The following is a 23,571-nucleotide window of genomic DNA, read 5'->3' on the forward strand; positions in this document are numbered from 1 at the left end:
AAGAAATTCCCATGTTTCCCCATGTGTAGCAAATAAAGGTAGTATATAAAGGTGTAAAGGACCTAGAATAGGCGTGTCTGGCATTTTAACAGTGTTCCCCTGAGTATGGTAATTATAAATTAGCAGAAAACTTTTATACTTTAGCTTGGAAATCTCTCTAAAGCAGCTAAATAAATGCAGTTTTCATTCTAATACAATGTATGTAAGAATAAAATAATTGTTTTAATTTTAAATATTTGAAGTGGTTGAAGTTAATCAGAGTGGTCTGGATGTGCAGATGGAAAGACATTTTCCAATTCATTATTGTCACAGTGATTGTGTTAGAATTAAGACATCTCAAGCAATGTAGGCCCCTTATGGCTCCCTGACAAAACCACAAGTGAACAGATTTATGACAGTTCATTTATGGTAGTTTTAGATCATAAACCAAATATTATAGACATTGTGAACCCTGTTCCTATCGTAACTACCGTGATGTTTGTAAGTCTCTCTGTAAAATGGAGGAATTCAACCTGTATTTGAACATTTCTGCTTAGATCAGTGATTGAGATGAAAACAAAATCATTTAGAGCTGTTTGCCGTGAAGATGTTCCTTTTAGAGATTAAAAAAACAGTTAATTTAAGGCTATTATGAAAGATCTGTTGTATAATTTACATTTCATATTTTACACATTTTGATTTCAGACAGCCACATTTAGCACTTCAAAGAACTCAGAACAAAGAACATTACAAATGTAGAAATAGCAAGAGACACTTTTTTTCTTGTTTTTTTCCCCTTGCCCATTGACTTACAGTGAATTTCTTGTTTTTATACAGTATCCACATTCATAACTCGACCTACAGTAGTTTCTCCAACGTTTTTCAAATGTCAACAGTGTATTCAATTAAACCTCTCTCTGAATTACAATTTTTAAATTAATTTTAAGTATGTTTATGATAACAACCTTCACTTCCTGTGCTGAGAGACGTTAGATCCTGCAGATTTCAGTTGCAGTTCTGTACAAAACTCTAAACGTCCACATTTATCTGACCTGCTACTTTTGTAGCTCACCTGTAGTTTGTATTTGAAAAATGTAATAGGACGATTAGTTAAAACATTATTTCACAAAAGTAACAGCTCGAGTGAGGGCTAAGACTCTACACACATCTGCATTTTTCACACGTAGCATCGTTGTCAAGAGCAAGGGAAAGAAAAAGCTTTAAAGGCCGTAGTGCTTTTTTAGCTTTTCCTCCTGAGATATACGCATGTGTTTTGTAATTTCAGTGTGGATCCACAATAATCTCCGTGTTTTCAATTATGCATGCATCCTTAACCCAAACCACATCACCACACATCCACACCCACTGACATAAAGAGACAGGAATCAGACACATTACAATTCCTGGGGCAAGACATGAATTCTTTATAATGTTTTGTAGATAAAGGGCTCTCTCCAGGGAGTAAAGAATCCTTATAGAATAAATTGGTTTTAAAAGCAGAAGGCCAAGAGCTGCTACCGTGCAAATAATTCCCCTCCATTTAAAATGCTTTTATCAAAAGACGGTAGTGCGGAGGTGTGAGGACAAAAAGCACCTCTCTCTTTTCTCAGATGCTTCTTGCTGAGCGAATGAACTCACCTAAAGGCTTTTATGCAGACACACACACACACACACACACACACACACACACACACACACACACACACACACACACAGTAATCTCAAGGCTTCCAGTGAAAGTCTTGGAACTGAAGGATTCATTCCTTAGAAGAAGAATCTATTAAGTACGATTGAGAGCAGGAAATTGGACAGTAAACGAAAGAGTGTGTTTTATTTCTTCCTTAACTCTCCTGAATGTTCTTGAGGTCCTTGGAGGTTTTTTTTTTTAATTTAGCCATTGCTGCTGAAGACTGAATATCTTTTCCTTGAAATAAAAACCTTTGTATGGAACCATTGTCCAGCATGAGTAGCCTTGACATTACATTTAATTCAGCTGAGCAGTTGGTTAAAATGAGAAATACAAATTTGAACTGTATACTTTAGACGCATTTTCTATAGGATAATGTGCATGAACCTCATATTTGTTCTTTTTATAATCACAATTCACCTTCAACACAGGCATGGACGCTTGAATATGTGTTCTTATAACTACGGCGGCTAAGTCATTTAACTGCATATATAACATTACGACTACCGCAGAAGGACTCTCTTCTTCTTCACTTGTCCTCCCAGATGATGCACTCTGATGCCCTGATGCGTGAGGTCCTCTTCTCCTTGTTCTGATTCAGTCTCCGGAGGACAGGGGCGCTGCTTCCTTCTGAAAGCCAATTAGATGAGTTTGGGGCTGGAGCAGAAGGAGCTGGGTCTGGGGGATGGAAGGACACACTATGATACCCATAAGAAAGTGATCATCGTTATTTGAAGACTTTAAACCAGGGGTGAATAATCAAAATCCATCAAGGTCCAGAATATTTTCTCAAGCCAAGGTCTGGAGCATAATGTATAACCTGCATATGATCAGTGCCATGTCCTGCATACTGAAGTAGCCTTGTAGTTATAGAAACATTTTATGTGGTTAACAGTGGAATTTCAAATCATATTACCCTTTCAAGTACAGTGGTTGGACAATGAAAGTGAAACACCTGGTTTTAGACCACAGTAATGTATTAGTACGGTGTAGGGCCTCCTTTTGCGGCCGATACAGCGTCAGTTCGTCTTGGGAATGACATACACAAGTCCTGCACAGTGGTCAGAGGGATTTGAAGCCATTCTTCTTGCAGGATAGTGGCCAGGTCTCTATGTGATGCTGGTGGAGGAAAACGTTTCCTGACTCTCTCCTCCAAAACACCCCAAAGTGGCTCAATAATATTTAGATCTGGTGACTGTGCAGGCCATGGGAGATGTTCAACTTCACTTTCATGTTCATCAAACCAGTCTTTCACCAGTCTCGCTGTGTGTATTGGTGCATTGTCGTCCTGATACACGGCACCGCCTTCAGGACACAATGTTTGAACCATTGGATGCACATGGTCTTACTGGTGCAGTGTGGAGTTAATGAAGATTGTCCACCAGGCTGCTCCAATTTAGCCATGACACCTCCCACACTACAATGACAGGTGTTTCACTTTCATTGTCCAACCCCTGTCCTTTTCAATATATTTCAATAAGTAATTTATAAATATTATAAATAAAAAATACACTAAATAAAATGTCCTTTTCTCATTTCAAATAAAATTTACAAATCAAACAATGATTTTGAAAAATAAATGCATATGTAAATAAAGACCCTAATGACTTGTAGTTGCAGTTAACTTACTGCTTTACACAAGCAGCAATCTGATTGGTCCTTATTGCTGGAGAGCGGGACTTTATCCATTAACAGTTAGCTGATTGGCTCTTTATACTGAAGGACAGGAATGTATGCTCAGCACAATGAGAATTTTAACCTGTAACTGTTCCCTTATTTTTAAAGTTTCTGGTTTTAACTCACACAACACTGTCATCTGGAAAGTGTCGCAAAAGAGCTTTTATTACATCCCTTGGGCTGTTTTTACTGGCCCCAGGACAGCGATGTCTGGAGTCCTGTGCTGTGAATGCCACTCATTGGAGTCACAGCGCTCGTCATAATGCATTGATCTGATTGGCTGAGTAGTCTTACGTATGATATAAAGAAACGCATGTGATTAGTCTGGTAATTTCCTTTGTTAAAAACGAAACAGCCCTTAACATGTTATCAGTTACAGGTCCAGGTCCAGATCGCACAGCGTCTAGGTCCGGACTCTGACCGCGGGCCGTCTATTCATGATCCCTGCTTTAAACCATTAACACACGGATGTTTTAAAACAACTAGGAGCTCTGAGATGTCGAAACCACGCTGAGATATTTCCATGGAGACTTCTCATTGACTGAATGGGCTGTGGATGAATAGAGGCAGAATACAACAATATGTAGTCTCCCATTGAAAAATATTAATATTACATTTTCAAGATCTAAGCCAGAACCTAGTCCCGCCCTAACGTTTACTCCTTTCACGTCTCTGGCCATTTCTACCTGTCTGTTGTGTTAAACTGGATAATTTTAAAGTCAGACACCACCTTTAACTTAATACATTTCCAATCAAGACTGCGTAACAGATACAAAAACATCTGGAGAAAATCAAGCACTGCTCTTGTTCCAGAGCTGAACAAATCCACATGTTTATGTTCCTCCTGCCACTTTGAGAACCCAAATCAGTGCTATGGGTATGAAAGTACATGTAGCTGTTAAGAACCCGGAATAAGATGCTCTACCTTGGGTATTTTCTACTTTGGGAGGAGAGGATTTCTCATCACCAATCGCACGTCTCCGCCTCTGCAAGACCAGCTGAAGCTCCGCCTCTCCAACATTACGACTGATCCTCTTTCTGGACATTGTTCGTCTGTGACCTGGCCTCTTCATGGAATCCTAAGAGAGAATCCACCATTCAGATCGTACTAACTCTCGGATGAATATTGTTTCAGGATTTCTAGTCTATAGGACTACATGTATTTGTAGGGAGAAAATTCTAAATGGTTCATACGTCTAAGTACACTTTCAATAAATTCATTTATTTAAACAATTTTAAGAAGTGAAGAAGTAGTTTATTGTGTTGTACTTTTCATTTGTCATTATCTGTCCACCACTTTCTTTAATCACAGCTGGAATTTTGCTTTAAAATATCAGTCATTCAGTGCTGTTAAATTAAAAGATATTATAGATAACAGCCTCTGCTAATATTGGAAGGCTTTAGACTAGATGTTGTAACATTGCTCCATAAAACTGAACAAATTCAACCCAAAGGTGTTGTATGATGCTCCATCGTTCCAGCAGTTCCACTGTTCCACAGCCCAAAGCTGAGGCTCTTTATGCCCCTTTAGCCGATGCATGTTATAGGGCATGCTGACCTTAGGCTCATGTGCAGCTGCTCTAGCTATGGAGAGTATAGAAGTTGTGCATATCAACATTCACTCATTATAAGGGTGTGCATACAAACATTTGGACATAGAGTAAATTAACTGGGGGGACTGAGTTAAAGTAGGGGGCAGAAAGACGACACAGGCTGTAAAGAGTGTAAGAGTTCTAATTTTACCAGCATTCCCTGTAACTCGAGCACTGCAGATTTCCTCTTCTCGGTTCTTTGGTCCTGTCAAAGTAAATGTGTTGGATTCAGTTACTGAATGATACAACAGTCACGCGAACAGCTGCCAAGCTTTAAAATGTCTCTTAGGTGACTACGCAACTTTTTTTTTTCCCCGGGTTTCCTCCGGGTGACTGTCTGTGAGGAGTGTGGTGTGTTCTCCATGTGTCTGCGTGGGTTTCCTCCGGGTGACTGTCTCTGAGGAGTGTGGTGTGTTCTCCCTGTGTCTGCGTGGGTTTCCTCTGGGTGACTGTCTGTGAGAAGTTGGTGTGTTCTCGCTGTGTCCGCGTGGGGTTCCTCCGGGTGACTGTCTGTGAGCAGTTGGTCTGTTCTCCCTGTGTCTGCGTGGGTTTCCTCTGGGTGATTGTCTGTGAGGAGTGTGGTGTGTTCTCCCTGTGTCTGCGTGGGTTTCCTCCGGGTGACTGTCTGTGAGGAGTGTGGTGTGTTCTCTCTGTGTCTGCGTGGGTTTCCTCCGGGTGACTGTCTGTGAGGAGTGTGGTGTGTTCTCTCTGTGTCTGCGTGGGTTTCCTCCGGGTGACTGTCTGTGAGGAGTGTGGTGTGTTCTCTCTGTGTCTGCGTGGGTTTCCTCCGGGTGACTGTCTGTGAGGAGTGTGGTGTGTTCTCTCTGTGTCTGCGTGGGTTTCCTCCGGGTGACTGTTTGTGAGGAGTGTGGTGTGTTCTCCCTGTGTCTGCGTGGGTTTCCTCCGGGTGACTGTCTGTGAGGAGTGTGGTGTGTTCTCCCTGTGTCTGCGTGGGTTTCCTCCAGGTGCTCCGGTTTCCTCCCACAGTCCAAAAACACACGTTGGTAGGTGGATTGTGTGTGTGATTCCCTGTGAAGGACTGGCGCCCCCTCCAGGGTGTATTCCTGCCTTGCACCCAGTGATTCCGGGTAGGCTCTGGACCCACCATGACCCTGTACTGGATAAGCGGTTGTGGATAATGAATGAATGAATGAACATTTGTGACTGTAATTAAACACATTACTAACCTTCCATGAGCTTTCTTCCTCTGGACCAGCCTGTAAAGTTAAAAGATTAGAAAATGATAACCTGCTTTAGCTCTCTCATTTAAAGATGACCTTGGCTATCAGGCGTCACTGAACTGCTTCAAGACTTTAAAAAGCTTATTATGCAGTTATTAATATTTAGGTATCTTTACAATAATAAAAAAAACTAATAATTATTCTGTGAAACAAATGCATAAGTAATATAAGTGTGAAAGTGTGAAATAACAGTATATTTATGTGGTTTAAAGGGTGACACTGAAGCCTAATTGTAAGGTTTATTAAGATTATGTTATGCAATATTCATAGCATTATGTCCACCAATCTCATCACCCTGATAAAGTACACAATCTCCTTATTTCAACTTTGAATAATATAGTTTTCTTCCAAGCAGTGTTGGCTATCTACCTGTCTTCTGCATTAATGCACACAATGAAAACAGAAATCCACACTTAGTGTTGCCTCCTTCAAAATGCATCATTAGCATCATAAACTGGAATATTTCACTCTAGAGATTACGGTGGCACCACAGTAAAAAGCTACTGGTGAGGTTCATAATATACACTGTGGTGGTCACTTTTTATTTGGCTGTAGTGTCCACAGTGGTTCATTCTGTTCACCTGTGGGGGCTTCTGGGTGGGTTTCAGAATGATCCCTTTCTTAATTCTCTCCATCATTTCATCCACTGCCCTGGCTTTTATGTCTACTGAGATGACGGGTTCTGTGACATCAAAATAACAGAAAAAATATAAGTCACAAAGTCAAACCAAGCATATTATGACATTACATAATAGTTATCTGTAACCTTTCATATACATCATATATATATATTATATGACATTACATATAGTTCTAACAGTTACCTACGAGAAACTTACTCTTAGATTCAGTGGTGCTTCCAGTTTTCTTTCTGTTCCTCAAAACGTCAAGTGGGCTAGGGGTATATCAAAGGCTTTATTATATAATGCATTTAGAGTGCTGTATTAAGGGAGTGTACTGTATATTTATGAGTGCAGATATGTATCAGGAGTATGGATATAATGAGTGAACTCATCTTACTCAGCAGGAGTTGAAGAGAGAACAGGAGGAGGAGGAGGAGGAGGAGGAGGAGGAGGAGGTGGTGGTGGCGGTGGAGGAGGTGGAGAACCCAGAGCGGGGTCTCCCTCATTTGTTTGTCCACATTCAATGTGAGTATTCTCTTTCTGCGCACCTTGAAGTTGCTTAACTTATAAAGAAACATGACACATACAAATCTGAAATCCCTTCTGTTTTTATCATTCATTAATAAAGCAGATAACATGGTGTTATTTATTGTATTTTTATTGTAACTGTCATTTTATAAAACGTGTCTTAAACCGACCCCTATCACATTAACTTCTTTGAAAACCTGAAAGTCAGATATAAATACAATTTATGACAAGACCATTTTAAAGTTTGCAACATTAAAGGAACACTAGGTAGTATTTGTACCTTAAAATTACAGCTTCAAATTCTTAGTGATGCTCCACTGACCTGTAACAAGGGGAATATAGCTTCTGTCATTTCTATTCCAGGCTCAGCACTGCAGAAACTGCATTATGGAACTTTTGGAGGAGGGTCAGAAACTCCCCTTTTTTTCAGGACAGTCCTGTAAATGTCAATTACATTCTGCTGCTGTAGGGGGAGCCCTGGAGCAGAATGATCAAATCTTACGTAGTGTTCCTTTCATGTGATGATGATCCATCATAAAGTTTTCACACAATGTAAAGGCCAGCTTGTATATTCATGGTGTAATAAAATAAATGATTAAATAATTATAATTTTAATAATTCTAATATTATAAATAAAAAAGGAGGCATAAAGCCCCCAGCTCTGGGCTGTGGAGCAGCAGTACTGTGTTCTCCAAAGTGATGGATCTCCATTCAATACTTCTAAGATGAATCAGAGAGCCATTTGTAATCCAGAACTGATCGTCCAATATTGGCACATGCCATAAAAAACTCTCAGCATTGTTGCATTCATCCAGTGGCCACTTTTCTCATAGGGGACAGTGGTTGCGATGGCGGCTTGTTCAGTGGGTAAGTTAAAATCCATCTAGAAAACTGGCACACATTAATCAGGAATCTAAGTTGACAGTGTCATGTAATTTCTGTGGTCACCTCATGTAGAAATACCCTCATTAACCACTAGATTCTTAAAGCTTTTTCTTTATCTACATACTGTACAGCATTCGTGGAGAGCTTTATCCAGGAGTTTATTATAATGGTCTTCTTTATTAAAGTTATTTTGCCTCAAAAATGAATCATCAATCAACTGTGTTCATAAACTTATAAACTGCCATTAAGTCGCCCTCACAGATATTTTGAAGAGAGTCCAGATTTATGTACTTTAGGGAAGTCGTAAAGTCAGATCGCAAGCTGCACGGCTCTACTCTAGTGGTTGGTGTAGTACAATGGCTAACGTCACTGGCTCCAATGTGAGAGACATAGGTGCCCTCTCGGGACCCACTGAGGATCTAGTGAAGGGTCTACAGCTCGAAAAAAGAGCCTTAACATGAGAGGGTGTGAGAGGAGACTGGGGCATTTTTCCACCATCTTGAAATTGCCCAAAAAATAGGTGGGAGTGTACAAAACAAAACCTAGTCCATTTATTGGACTGAGAGACTAAGGCGGGACAAGCCGTCTGCCAGAACATGGTTAATACAGGGCCTTGTGTTTTTACTGTAGTAGAATTGAAGGAAAAAATGCCTTCCTTGTCCTTTTGGAGATGTGTCGCCCCCATCGCTCTAATGAATGAACCGCCCCCTGCATTTCTCTAAAGTAAAACCTTCCAAAAAGGTATGATAATAGAGCAAGATAGGACTAACTCTCTTTTAAAGCTGCTGAAGAAATGTCAGAATCAATATTAGCTAAAGTGAGTGTTTAATTTAACCAAGTACAAAGATCACTTGCCTTTTTCACTGTGTGAAGGTTTAATTATAAATGGACCATTAGAGAGCTCTTAAATCACACACACACAATGACCACACCTTCCTCCTGCAGTGCTGTGAGAGTTCTTTGTGAAACTCTTAGCTGATTCTCCATCTTCAGTCGCTCTTTCTCACTGGTCTCTAACTGAGCTCTGACCATCTGCAGCTCTGCCAGAACATTAAACTCCTCCATAGCTGACTGAGACTTACTCCTCTACAGAACACAGAGACACACATCAGTTCAAACCCTGAGACCGCAGGCAGAGACTTCAGCTTGGAAATGAACTCACTGTGATTTAGAAAATAAAGCTATATTTGACAGTAAACAAGCCATAAACACACAGATCTCAACACACACACACACAAACACACACACACACACACACACACACAAAACACATACACACACACTCACACACACACACATAAACACACACACACACACACACCTGTTGTTGTTGATGGAGCCGTATCTCCTCCAGTGCTTTGCTGATTTGAGCCACCTGCTCCAAGGCCTGCTTAAGCTGTGTATCTGTCTCTGCCGTCTGCACAATGGCCATGCTCTGTCTATGACTCTCCCTCTGCTTCACCAGCACCTAAATACACACACAATCAAACAAGCAGTTTCAATAAACCCCCTTTAAACTGGTCAAATTGTTTATATTTTCCCTTTATTTTAAATGTAGTCAAAGGGCCAAGACATTTTTGTTGTCCAAAGCTCATTCTGCAGAAGGCTAACGTATCTAACGTGCAATGATAGCTCACGCACACTCGTCATCATTGTACACATCTGCCTCAGACCACACTGAACAGTTTCGTGTAATCTCAAACAGACCGTGGTTTCTCACACTGTGTGACTTATAGTTATCTACAAACATGAACAAATGTACAGACGAAAGGGGGCTGCTATTGTTGTATTTATCTTTGTTACATACCCATGTCACTAGGAGTTAGGAATTCCACAAGTGAATGTAACTTACATCAGATCAATTCACAATTTGGCATCCTGCTTGGTTTAAAGAGAATCAAAATTCACAAAGCAAGTGAATAAAATGAATTAATTCCTTTTTAATATCAGTTTTAAAAATGGAAGCATATCATACAAGAATAGGTCGTGAAATAGACTGGTTGACTGTGTAAATTAAGGATGTATGTGTTTGCTTTACTTAAATAAAGACATCAGGAGGGAACTCCCATCAGATAAAACCACAGCCGGACTCCACCCTCAGAAAATCACATGCTCTGCGTATAACACTCCTATAGTGATTCATCTGAAAAGAGGGAAGTGAGGGTAGCCCCTGGAAGTGAATCTTTGATGGGTTTTGGATTACGGTTCATTTCATTTCTTACACGAACAGCCCTTGGTTTGCCTCATGCCACTAGAGTTACAGCGGTCAAGCTCCTCCCTCAGCATCACCGCCACAGATAAATAGCACAGTTTTGACAAGTGAATAGTTGTGATTCTTTGTGCTCAGAAAGGCCTGTACTTGCGTGCTGTTTGAGTTGAGCCATCATTAGACTCTTTGTGACAGGGGAAAAAAAATACATGTAAGAAAATGAATGTGTTTTGAAAACAGAGGAAAACAGATAAATGGACAGGGCCCACGATAAAGAGCCTCATTCAAGCTGTTTGGTGTGTGGCCGGCCATTGAGAGTGAGACTGAGTGGGGTGTGAACAGTAGGGGTCTCTTTCACAGGTGAAGACCCCCTGTGGGGTCCCCATTATGCCATTTGCAAATGGTGAACAATATGGACAAAGGCGACAATGATGGTGGCGGATATAAAGTGTCAGCCAAGGACAGGGGTTTAAATCGCTGCTGTTTTCAAACTGCCATCTTGATGGGTGCTAATTATGGAGGGGCGGAGGTGGTGGGCGGGTGGGGCAGCTTCTATACTGAGATGCTCAGAGTGAGAATAAATACCAAAACAACTGGCCTTAAAAGAGGCAGGCAGCTGCAGAAGGCCCTGCCTTGTGTGTGTGTGTGTGTGTGTGTGTGTGTGTGTGTGTGTGTTAGTGTGTTTCGCAGTGTCCTCTTTGTTTAGTGTTTGTTTGACCGTTTGAGCTCCACAGTATCAGTGGGTAATGAGTAGAACCCTACAAAACATCTTGTCACTTGTCTCTACCCACTCAACTGAATGAAAGACACCATGCTTCATTTCGACTAATATACATCTTTTGAACAGACACACTAATGACCAGGGACATTTCCCCGGTCCCCACACTGAACGCACAACAAGTGGAACAAGTAAGGGATTAGAAAGAGGTGTGAATACACACAGTTCTACAAGAATCCACCACTGGTCAGTGTCAGAGTCTCAATACATCGTCACTGTCAGGACAAAGGTGTATTTCTCGGTTGGTGTTTTTATCTTTTTGTCATAACTGGAAAACGCCAGATGACAGTAAAATATACTTGTTATACAATTCCTTCTTAGTCCTTCCAAAATAACCATTTTTTGTGGTCGATATATTGTCCCAGAAATAACTGTGATATACTGTAATTTAACATCCTTTTAGGCCACCATTGGAGAGAGCAATGACACACACAATGGGCAATATTGAGGTCAGCTACGAATTAGTGTGGAAATGTGCACATATTATACGTCATGTCAATGATATGGACAACAACCAGATTTTTGGTTTTTTTGTTTTGTCTTAAAAATGAACCCCCAGCAACCCCCACCCCCCCTCGACACAATTAGGGGAGGATGCTATCAGCACAAACGATTAACAGATACATAGACTACAGCATGTATTTGGTGGTGAGAACTGTGCATGAGCAGATGCCCCAGTTACACTTAACATACAATGAAAATCCATTTAAATAGGCAAGAAAAACCCAAACACAGCCCACACAGAGATCAGACCAGAAGAGGTAATGGAAACTGACAGTACCTGGTGTGCAAAAACCTCAGCATGATGCCTGAGCCCTTGCTCAATTTCCAGCTTCTGTGACATCTCAGTGAACTCTTCTGTAATAAGCTGAGACACTACAAGAACACACACATACATAACCAGAGAAAGTCAGAAAGGAAACATCAACAACACATTTTATATTTTTAAAGGTGTAACATATTATATACTTTACTATTCAGTAAATACACATAAAACCATGAGTCATGAGGTTCTATGGGGTTCATTTTGTTTGGTATACTGAAGCGGACAACACCGCTGGCCTACGCTGTGGAGTAGTATGTAGCCCTATGAACCCTATGTATATAGCTATTAAAGATAAAAATACACAATAAAGAATTATTTAAGCTTTTTAGTTTATATTTGTTGATCTAATGCATTATTATTTGATGTGAAACCTACAAAAACCTTGAAAACCTATAAATCAATAATAGGAATATGTTTTTGCTGATGACTCATAGTTTTCCGCCCAGAGACAGCGTGAGATGACGTCATTTGAGTCAAAACGAAACTGAAAGTAAACGCCGTCTTTCTTGTTCCTTTGCAGCATCTTTATTTCTGATTATAGCGAATATCATTAGAATCTTTCATGACGAACATGACACACAAATTTTGAAGGAGCACCTTGATTTTTAGGTGGTTTTTCACACTGGATTACTCCCAGAGGCTTCACAGCACCGCGATAAGAGTGCTATTTTTAGAAACTGTAGGATATGCGCTTTCTAACGGTATACGGAGCTCACAGACGCATTCAGACATTCAAGACTTACAAAGCTGATTATATAAGGTGTGTTTCTACCCCGCAGAATGCGGGGTTAGGGTTGATTTTAATTCCCATCTCTGTCCGGGAGTCTTTGGGGAAGACTCCTTTTCCTTCATTAGTCACATTTTTTGTCTAGAAACCACATGGAAATCAGTGAATAGTGGCTCATTAAAATGTTTATAGTAGTGAGGCATGGAAATCTGGATCTGTCATCAGTTCTTGGCCGTCTAAGAAGTTAACAGAGGTGTGTTTTAACTCACCCCTTTTTATTTTGTTCACCGTCCTGCTTTGCTTAGTTAGTTTCCGCAAAATGGCTTCCTTCTCCTCAACCTCCACTGTAAGCTAGTACAATGACAGCAAATAAACACGTTAAAATTCTCACACCACACTTCACTTCCTCAGGGATTATAAAGTTCTCATAGTTTTAGTAATAACTCATTCAACACAGGACATGTTTCCACTATCTTTCAGCACGCTTCTGTACCTGTTCTTTCAGTTCCTTCTTTTCTTTTTTCAAAGCCTCTATTTGCTCACACAGCTGCATCTTCTCACCCAAGAGGCGATCCACTGAAGACTGTAGCTCTGACAAAAAGGGACATATAAGGGTTAAACTTAAGAAGTCAGTTCTCTGAAACATTTACAGTTGTTCTATGTAAATGCAACTGCAAACTGCCTCCTGTGTGGTGAGCAACTAAAAGATTACCTCTGATATGGGCCTGGCTTTTAATTAGGGGTTCTTCCTCAGCTTCTGCTGAAGTGCTAAGGTCAGGACCAGGGTCATCTTCCAGGTCAACACTGAGAGCAGCCAGATTATCAGGCAGCTCAGGAATCAGCGGCAGGAGAGCCTGACTTTTCCTCTTTAGGACTTTGTTCTCCTTTGTGACCTGTAAGTTCAAAGGTTATATGTTTTCGTTAAGATATGAAGTGTACAGATCGCAGCTACAGTGCATGCTCACGCAGTTACATTCAGCGCTCAAAGAGTGGCTCCTGAGTTTGAAGGGCTCAAAGGAGAAGAGGATCACAGCATGACTCTATATTGAAAATGCCATAATAGAGGCAATGCTCTGGGTTATTGAAATAATATAGTTGTTCAGGAGACTTGTGCTTAAGATATCTCAGAAGAGCGTGCTAAATAAACTCTTTTGTAATTGTCTTGTCCTATTGACCCTGCAATCCCACAATGCAGTTTCTTTATATATGTCATATAAGCATATATATTATAACCTACACAAATACATTCTCTGTTAATAGGAAGCATATGCTGTAAAATAATAAGAAACACAATTTGCCATAGATTACTGCAAGCTGTGTAGACAGCAGTGAATTGAAACCTAAAAATGAGGGTACTTTATAAAAGGTCATGGTTCTAAATAGAACCTTGAACACTTGAAAAAGCTTTAAAGGGTTCTTTGCATCAAGAAAGGGTTCTTCAGATTGTTGCAGAATGTGCTATAAATGGTTCTATAACACTTGACATTGCAACACTAGAGGAACCCTGTTTGGTGCCATATACCCTCGGTAACTTTCATGATGCAAAGAAACATTTAACCATGCAAAGGGTTCTTCACATGTTCACGGTTATATGTAGAACCCTTTTCTTTACTAAAGACATCATTTTTAAGTTTGTAGAATTCAAACTCTTTTCATCTTTGTGTTCTTTACTGTCATCAGTTGCTGGCGGCACAAACATAGGGATTTATAACTGGATGGAGGCCCAAATTTTGTACAACATATAACAACACTCTAGGCATAACTGAACCACCCTACTGTTCCACTGTGTCTATATATCTACACTCTACTGATCCACTGTGTCTATATATCTACACTCTACTGATCCACTGTGTCTATATATCTACACTCTACTGATCCACTGTGTCTATATATCTACACTCTACTGATCCACTGTGTCTATATATCTACACTCTACTGATCCACTGTGTCTATATATCTATACTCTACTGATCCACTGTGTCTATATATCTATACTCTACTGATCCACTGTGTCTATATATCTATACTCTACTGATCCACTGTGTCTATATATCTATACTCTACTGATCCACTGTGTCTATATATCTACACTCTACTGATCCACTGTGTCTATATATCTATACTCTACTGATCCACTGTGTCTATATATCTATACTCTACTGATCCACTGTGTCTATATATCTACACTCTACTGATCCACTGTGTCTATATATCTATACTGATCCACTGTGTCTATATATCTATACTGATCCACTGTGTCTATATATCTATACTCTACTGATCCACTGTGTCTATATATCTATTCTGATCCACTGTGTCTATATATCTATACTGATCCACTGTGTCTATATATCTACACTCTACTGATCCACTGTGTCTATATATCTATACTCTACTGATCCACTGTGTCTATATATCTATACTCTACTGATCCACTGTGTCTATATATCTATACTCTACTGATCCACTGTGTCTATATATCTATACTCTACTGATTCACTGTGTCTATATATCTATACTCCACTGATGCACATGACTACCTAAGGATTCACTGACTCCATCTCTTACAAATATACAGCGTGAGTCAAAAGTTGCAGGTCACTCTTTTATGTTTTTTTAAATGCTACATGACCACGTTCACACTGGAAAAACTTGCCCTTGATCCAATATGGCGGCTTTCAAGGTAGTTGCCATGTTCTGGGCATAGCCTAAAGAATAGGCCCCCTCGCTCATTACTCGCTGGGGTATTCATATAAAAGTGTGTCCTGTGATTTTGACTCATCCCGTGCGTTATCAGCCCGTATCTGATTCATTCATTTCTAAGTAGAATGATGTAGAATTAAGTCTGTGTATATCAACACTCCCCCTTTATTAATGTGCTTCTCCAAAACTGCAACATTTATGGATAGATATCAATTCCCAGAATTCATAACATAAGACCGTTCCTTATTCTGCAGTAACTAAAAATATACTATGGTAAATATTCACTGTACTATTACAGCAACTGCTTTTCTTTAACTATAGTAGAGGGGCAAGCTCACCTTTAAAGCAAAGGCTTCAGCATTCTCTCTGCAAGAGCGTTCAATCTGAAACTGCATCTCCAGCATGTCTATCTCCTTCAGCAGCTGTGAGGATGCTGTTGGGAAGAGGTGCAGCAGAGCAAAAACTGGACATAAGGTTTGTCCATAGATTCACAGGGTAGTTTTGGTGAATAGGTTAAAATATCGCAGCTTTACAATCATGCAAACTAATTATGAGGCCAGCTGAGGCAGTAGTGTTTGAGCAGGGAAGAACCTTAGGCAGGAAGGGGACTGGAAACTGACACCAACTTTATCACCCATTAAATAAAGAATTTGCATTTTTACTTTCAATTATTCATGTCCGAAAAACCTTGTCCCACCTTCTTCTATTTCAGAAAGCTTCTGATTGGCGTCATCTCGCTGCTTCTCCAAAATCTCCAACTACAACAGATATTTAGTAACAAGTAAGAAAGTGCTGATATCACATTTAAAGTATGTTGTATTGCACCTGCATATGAATATGGTCCATAGGATTATTTCATTTTAAAAGTGCATAAACAGTCAATTCAGTAGCAATATAAATAACGTAGTTATATACAAGTTTACAGAAATAATATGTTAAGCACCTGAATATCCCGCTCATCATCTGAAGAGGTGACAATCTCATCCTCTTCTGGGTCTTTGGGGAAAAGGAAAAAAGTTTTAAAAACTAAAAAATGAAAATCTCTATAATGTAAACTCCAAACGGTTGATCAGTAGGAAGCATATGACCAGCAACAAAAGGGAAACTTTTTTTTTCCTTTTTTCAAAACTACAGTTCCCAAATATTTTGAGAGTGTTCTTAAAAGAAGAGGTGATGCAACACAATGATACATGCCCTTTCCCTATTTTTGTAATGTTTTGCTGGCATTAAATCCAAAATGGACAAATGTTTTAAATACATTAAATACATTTTAAATACATTTTCTAGTTTTCAACAATTAAAATAGCATCTGTGTATTATTTTCAGTAAAATTTAGTGTTTTTTAAATTATTTTTCGCCATTTTGTTTTTGTTAACATGTTTTGTTAACAGCATTCCAACTTCTTTGGGAATGAGGTTGGTATTCAACTAGAAAATTAACATAAATATGATCATTTATATATTTATTCCATGAAAAACAATACAGCACAATCATATTTTGGTTAAAATAATTTAAAATACCAATAATTATAGATCCACTATTAATACATTCAAGTACATTATAACAATGCATGTTCAACTAGTCCTGAGATATATACATAATCATTCATTGTACAGGAGCTGAGGAAATGAAACCAAAAAGTCTTGTAGATTTTCAGTCGCAGATGTTTTGAGTTTGCTTAATGCCAGTAAACAAAGACAGAAAGCTAAGGCAGCTTGTTCCATCCAGAGTCTCCTCTAATGCTTCTTCGCATGTTGCATTATTCAACATACATAATTAGTATAGTTTCCAAAATGACAAAATAAAACCATTTCTGTACAAAAAAAAAGAGACTTGAAACAACCCCTGAACTGAAATGTCTGTTCATTTATCCTGCATTTTAATCAGGCCATCACAGGCCACATTTCACAGACATGACTGCACTAATGGAATTAATTTTAACACATTTTTTACACTTAAAAAGCATATATTATTTGTGACAGACCATACAAACTGCATGTCAGTATATTACAATGCAAATTGATACAGGTATCACTGGAAATAAAATGCATTAATGGAACAGTATGTTTTCTGTAAATTTTACACATTTTTACAGTGGAACGTTTTCCAGTTTACTGAAAGATACTGAAAATGAACAGCACTGATCTTACCTAAGATTTTGATTTCTATCTCTGGGCTCCACATCTTCGTTACTGTTCAAAGGACCTGAGAGAAGTGACCCCAAGACAAACTGTTTACAGACACACTTACAGGAAAAGAAGAAGGAGAACTGAAATTTTGGAGTGATGAAGGCCCTCCCAGTTTTGTCAATATATGTATTGTCCCTGTCAGAACAAAGCCTTGTATCTCCAAATCTGCAACGTAAAGGGAGAAAGTAAAAACCTCCAGATTCAGCGAAAGGTTATACAACAAGAGTATACTCCAAGTAGTTTTTGAGGTTTCTATTGTTCCATATATTATTAAATTTGTGCGTATGATATTTTAAAAACATGACAGAAAATACAATTTGAAAAATGAAACATGCAACATTAAAGCAAACTGATTAACTGTAAATGGGGTGCTCAGTTGTCAAAGTTAAAGAAGTGTTTACTTCGTAAATTCTTCTGCTCACGACTTTCAGAAAGAGGGCAAAATTCATTACTGTGCCTAGCTTTCCTCTACATTTACCAATGTATTCCTCGAAGTTTTTTAATTAGATAAAGCCAATGGCTTAAATTAATACTATTGCAACTGGAGAGTGATAAATGATTAACTAAAATGAATGTACCTAATTTGGTTAAATCTTATTCATCTCCTGTCTACATTAGATTTCCTGTTTGCCTCAGACTAATTAGACATTAGTCACGCTACACTAATAATGCTAAAGTATATTAAGACTATGCATATATTTATTTGTGCTTAGCTGTTTAATGGCACTGCCCATCTAAATAGTAGCAAAGATTCCCAAGGACCCCTTTATGTAGTATATACAAATCCAGCTAAATCTCTATATGGAAGGGACAAGCCCAAACTAGCATTGGCTAGTGACCCTCAGGCTGTGACCCTCAGGCCTTCAGCTCTCGCTGCGTTAAAAACAGGCATGATTTGGTGTTCATGTTATTACTTACACAAGGTAAGTAATAACACTTACACCACCCTACTCTGGGTCTGAGCTGATTTATAATGGACTGTGGCGAATTAGACAAGTGTGGTGTTTCCTGTGCTAGCATTATGCTATTTCAACTAGTGCGTCAGTGGCGTTCAATTAATGTTTTTTCTCACTACACCACACCTCAGCTAATAGGCTAACGGCTAACCATCAGACAGACGAGGTGGCCGAGTGGTTAAGGCGATGGACTGCTAATCCATTGTGCTCTGCACGCGTGGGTTCGAATCCCATCCTCGTCGACTCCTTTAAGGGCTATATCCTTATGAGTACTTGCTTTTCAGTCACTTCTTGTACTTAAGATAATTACTTCTTGTACTTAAACACAGAAAAGTGGCATTATGTCTGGCCTGAAAAGCTCATGTTTGAGTCAAATCCTATCCAATCCCAATCAAGTATTCACTGCTCGAACTGTAGGAATGGAATTCTACAACCACACCTTCATGGACGAGACATGCCTTTGTCACAGATAACGGTGGATGGTGGAGAGGTTTTGGATAAACTGTGAAGCTCAGAATTTATGGAATCAGATTTGTGCCAAAAAGAATCGCACAAAAATAATAATCTCAAACATAAAACTTATAACTTGCAAACAAAATATCCAGCTCTGACATTTGTGCTTCATGACTTTTGCGCGTGCTCTCTCAGTTTTTGTGCGAGAGTGCTTCGAGTTCTGCGCGTGCTCTCTGAGTTCTGTGCGCGAGCTGCACGAGTTCTGTGTGCGAGCTCTCTCAGATTTTTGCGCCTGATCCCTGAGTTTTGCGAGCACATGGTTTTCTTAGGGGTACGTTCCCATTGGCTAATGAGTTTTTAAGTGACAATTCAGTGTCAAGGTATTTTGGACTGCGCATGCGTACTCCACGTTGCAGCTCAGCAGTGGGGAGACACAGCGGGGATTTTACATAAACACGAATACTCTCTGTGATTTACTGTTTAAAAACGCTGAAATACCTGCGAAGTCCGACGATATCAATGTAGATATTGAGGTAGTTTCGTCTAAAAAATGAATAAATAGATACATTTACTGTGATCTGAGGTAAATGCACAGTGATGTCTGTGTTTACTCAGGATAAAACTGAAAAAATTAGCATTTATTTCTATTTATTTGTTAAATATTTGTATATGAGTGCTTGAGCTCCTGCTCAGAATCCCGCGTACTAAGGTATTGAACCTATTCCACAACGGCTATTATGATTTAACACGTCAGTGCACTGAGTTGTCACTCAAAAACTCATTAGCCAATGGGAAGGCACCCCTGAGAAAACCCGCCCACGCGAGAAGTCTGTGCCAAAAATGCTCGCAAAACTTATGGGTCAGACGCACAAAACTGAGAGAGCACCCGCAGAACTCAGAGCTCACGCACAAATGTCAGAGCTGGATATTTTGTTTGCAAGTTATAAGTTTTATGTTTGAGACTAATTTTTTTGTGCGATTATTTTTGGCACAAATCTAATTCCATAAGAATTAAGCCATTATCATGACTTAAAGAATTGTAACTTTTTATAACATTTTAAGTTGTTTTAAATTTATATTGGATTTCTTATCAACTGTGATATACAGCTGGATTTAAATCTACTCGTGCTGAATACATTAAAATTCCTATATTTCAGCACTTCGGTACTGTTTCTGTACATGGGCTGTAATATTAATCAGTGTTTCTTAAATCCTGCAGCATGGCATGGCTTCAAGTGTTACTTGAGTCAACAAACCTGATCCAGCTCATCAACTGATTACAGAGCCCTTCATGATCAGGTGTGATGAAGCATGTTGCCATTCCCAGTAAACAAGGAACGTCCCTGGACGTTCACAATATGCCTAAAAGTAGTCTGTCCGTCAAGGACATATTTTGAACGTCAATGGACGTCCAAAATCCATCTTAATAAGTTAGTTAAGTGGTGACCAATCGATAACGTCAGTGGACGTCCAAAATGCGTTTTATACAAGTAATTTATTTCGAGACCAATAAATAACGTCAATGGACGTCCAAAATACGTCTAATAGTCGTCTTTTCAATGTCTGTGTTTGGACGTCTTTTCAACTTTCATTTTCAACCTTAAGAGAACGTTGATTAGACGGCAATCATTACGTTATTTCAACGTTGAATCAACGGCTAAATGTTTACTGGGTTGTGAAAAAGAATCAGAAATCAGTGGAAATGCCAAAAAGATCATATTTGACCATAGAAAAACCTTTCTTTCATGTCTTTGAGCTAATATAGGAAAGACAACGTTTAATCTGCACAAGCATAAAAACTAATTGTGTCAAGTGCCCCTTTAAAAGCCAAAGAAACCATGTGATTAAGTGCAGAGAAGCAATGAACTATAAATCCATTGACCTGTGTTAGACTCAAATCGGCTGAAGAGACTAGTGTCCTCTTTCAGATCTTGGCATCGGACAGTCTTGGGTCTGATGACTTATAAAAGTAAAGACAGTTTACCTTTGTGAGATGTGGAAACACAGTTGGCCTGCTTGCACTTTCATGTCATCTGTGGTAGTTTTAATTCCTGATTCTGTCAGAAATAAAACTTTAATTTTACAACTTTAAAAAAAATGTTTTTTAAAGAAATATTTTTTATTTAAGTTGTCACAGGTTTTTTAGCGAGTTTCAGTCATCAGATGTTGTTATGAGGTTAAAGCATAAATAAATTATATCTTTCACAGGGACAGAAGTGACAGTGCTTTAATGGTATTTCAAATACATCATTTTCTAAATATGATATTTTCCTAGTCCTATAAAACTATTTAATGTACTTTCGCACTTGCCTTTAGTTTAAAAGACATTTTAATTTTGTTTAAATATAGAAAACCCGTTATTAAACCAACTGATATGTTCCCTGTGCCGCAGCCTGGGACGAGGTGGCCGAGTGGTTAAGGCGATGGACTGCTAATCCATTGTGCTCTGCACGCCGGGTTCGAATCCCATCATCGTTGACAGTTTTTATGGCCCTTTAAACCCCCCTTGCTTCAGTCCATATTTGCTCTTTGTAACACAAAATGAATTGGTGCCCGGTGAGCGACACTCACAAAGCAGGATTTCTCCGTGTGACCAGATAAATACAGCCCTTTGTCAAACGTGTCAAATAAAGTATGTGTCTATTAAATGGATTACCCAATAAAAGATAATTAAAAAAATACATGTTTTATTTACGATTAATTATTTGTATTTGTAATATACACAGTTATAACGTCAGGAAAGGACATAAACATCAATTCAGGCTTAATGAGTAACTGTAGTTGTTAAGGACAGATCAGATCACCTTAGTGTTGAGGTGTAGGATTCAACAGAAGTGTAGCTGCAGGTAGAAAGAGAGAGGGTGGGCCCTATGTGAAACTCTAATGAATTGGCATTGCATATTTTACATATTATCCTGTGTATGAATCATTCATTCATTCATTATTTGTAACCTTTATCCAGTTCAGGGTCGCGGTGGGTCCAGAGCCTACCTGGAATCATTGGGCGCAAGGCAGGAATACACCCTGGAGGGGGCGCCAGTCCTTCACAGGGCAACACGCACTCACACATTCACACCTACGGACACTACTGAGTCGCCAATCCAACTACCAACGTGTGTTTTTTGACTGTGGGAGGAAACCGGAGCACCCGGAGGAAACCCACGCAGACACAGAGAGAACACACCACACTCCTCACAGACAGTCACCCGGAGGAAACCCACGCAGACACAGGGAGAACACACCACACTCCTCACAGACAGTCACCCGGATTTAAAGTCACCACCGTCCGTGGTGAAACAGGAAGACGAGGTGGCCGAGTGGTTAAGGCGATGGACTGCTAATCCATTGTGCTCTGCACGCGTGGGTTCGAATCCCATCCTCGTCGGTGAGTTTTGAGTACGATTTAACAATCCAGTCACGAGATGATAAATCCGAGATACAAGAGCGTTTATTACAGTCAGAGCCTTCTGGGGAGAGGTAGTAAAGAACATATAGGGGCTACAGTCCCACTGAAACAGGTCTAACGACGTCCATGTTTATTTGTACGACAAAGATTAGTCTCTGTGTGTTTACTGATCTCTTTGCAATTTGGGGGTGTGGTTTGGAAAGAGAACTGAAAGAATGGGGTGGGACTTTTTAAGTAGCTTTTCTTTCCAACCCCACCCACACCGAAGCAAATACACACAACCAACATTAATAATTTTGTATTTTATAAATTAGGATTTAAATGAATGTGTGATTTTATTTTCCTTTCTGGCAGAACACGTCTCCCAGCTACACTTCCACATACATGAGTCACAGTAAATATGTGAAATCCGGGTCTAGGTTTTCTGCTGGTCATTATTAAAAAGTAAAATGTCTCATTTTATTTATAATGTTTAATTTTAAAAAAATCAGTAAAAATAATGTCTAATAAGGAAGCATGTCATGGGAAGTTTACTCTATCCCTAATAAAGAGAGAGTCAATCAGGCAGACGAGGTGGCCGAGTGGTTAAGGCGATGGACTGCTAATCCATTGTGCTCTGCACGCGTGGGTTCGAATCCCATCCTCGTCGATCCGCTCAGTTTTGAGTACAGCTTCCTACTGGACCTCCACCAGCACTGGAAAACAAAACACACTGAACGATTTAACAATCCAGTCACGAGATGGTAAATCCGAGTAACAGAAGTGTTTTTATACGCATTTACCAGAAAAAAATATCAAATGAACTTGTGAATTCAGAAACCTGCAAAGGCTATCCTCTTTCAGAGATGTTATTTTATGTCTCGACTATGATATAATAAATCCAGATGTAGCTCCAGTGGGCTGTGGGTGTGAACACAGGTGCACACAGTTTGTATAAATCTGAACTGCACAGAAAGTAAAGGTCAGTGAGCGGCTTGAACTTCCCAGAACTGAGCTGTTCATCCAGCTGCAACTGTTAACTGCGTAAAAGAGGAACAATCTCCCTATTAATAGCCTTACTCTCAGAAAACTGCAGAATGAGCAGTTTTCTACAATCTTTTGACCCTTGTATC

The 23,571-nt window shown here is 39.4% G+C and overlaps 1 protein-coding gene and 4 non-coding genes across 6 annotated transcripts; 4 read left to right on the forward strand and 1 right to left on the reverse strand.

Moving 5' to 3' along the window:
• Nucleotides 1–459: 459 nt before the first annotated feature.
• On the reverse strand, nt 460–18,316 carry shtn2 (shootin 2). 2 transcript variants are annotated; one of them, XM_066680419.1, is made up of 18 exons: nt 18,223–18,308; nt 17,606–17,809; nt 16,399–16,451; nt 16,153–16,213; nt 15,794–15,888; nt 13,465–13,645; nt 13,246–13,343; nt 13,022–13,103; nt 11,981–12,075; nt 9,534–9,680; nt 9,145–9,298; nt 7,197–7,362; nt 7,016–7,071; nt 6,758–6,858; nt 6,123–6,152; nt 5,087–5,140; nt 4,269–4,422; nt 460–2,344 (listed from the first exon to the last, which is right to left on the reverse strand). In XM_066680419.1, the coding sequence occupies exons 2-18, from the start codon at nt 17,637–17,639 to the stop codon at nt 2,196–2,198; spliced, it is 1,710 nt and encodes a 569-aa protein (XP_066536516.1). In that variant the 5' UTR covers nt 17,640–17,809; nt 18,223–18,308; the 3' UTR covers nt 460–2,195. The 2 variants fall into 2 exon arrangements, 1 of the variants encoding a protein (XP_066536516.1); XR_010804149.1 differs by lacking the exon at nt 460–2,344 and adding an exon at nt 4,792–4,927 and having other exon boundaries at nt 4,312–4,422; nt 18,223–18,316.
• Nucleotides 18,317–18,760: 444 nt separating this feature from the next.
• On the forward strand, nt 18,761–18,842 carry trnas-gcu (transfer RNA serine (anticodon GCU)). Its single transcript has one exon. It is a non-coding gene; the product is annotated as a tRNA-Ser (tRNA).
• Nucleotides 18,843–21,450: 2,608 nt separating this feature from the next.
• trnas-gcu (transfer RNA serine (anticodon GCU)) lies at nt 21,451–21,531 on the forward strand. Its single transcript has one exon. It is a non-coding gene; the product is annotated as a tRNA-Ser (tRNA).
• An 825-nt stretch (nt 21,532–22,356) lies between these two features.
• On the forward strand, nt 22,357–22,438 carry trnas-gcu (transfer RNA serine (anticodon GCU)). Its single transcript has one exon. It is a non-coding gene; the product is annotated as a tRNA-Ser (tRNA).
• A 588-nt stretch (nt 22,439–23,026) lies between these two features.
• On the forward strand, nt 23,027–23,108 carry trnas-gcu (transfer RNA serine (anticodon GCU)). The gene has a single exon. It is a non-coding gene; the product is annotated as a tRNA-Ser (tRNA).
• The last annotated feature ends 463 nt before the right edge of the window (nt 23,109–23,571 follow it).

The sequence above is a fragment of the Hoplias malabaricus genome, chromosome 9 (genome assembly GCF_029633855.1).
Source record: "Hoplias malabaricus isolate fHopMal1 chromosome 9, fHopMal1.hap1, whole genome shotgun sequence".
Taxonomy (NCBI): Eukaryota; Metazoa; Chordata; class Actinopteri; order Characiformes; family Erythrinidae; genus Hoplias; species Hoplias malabaricus.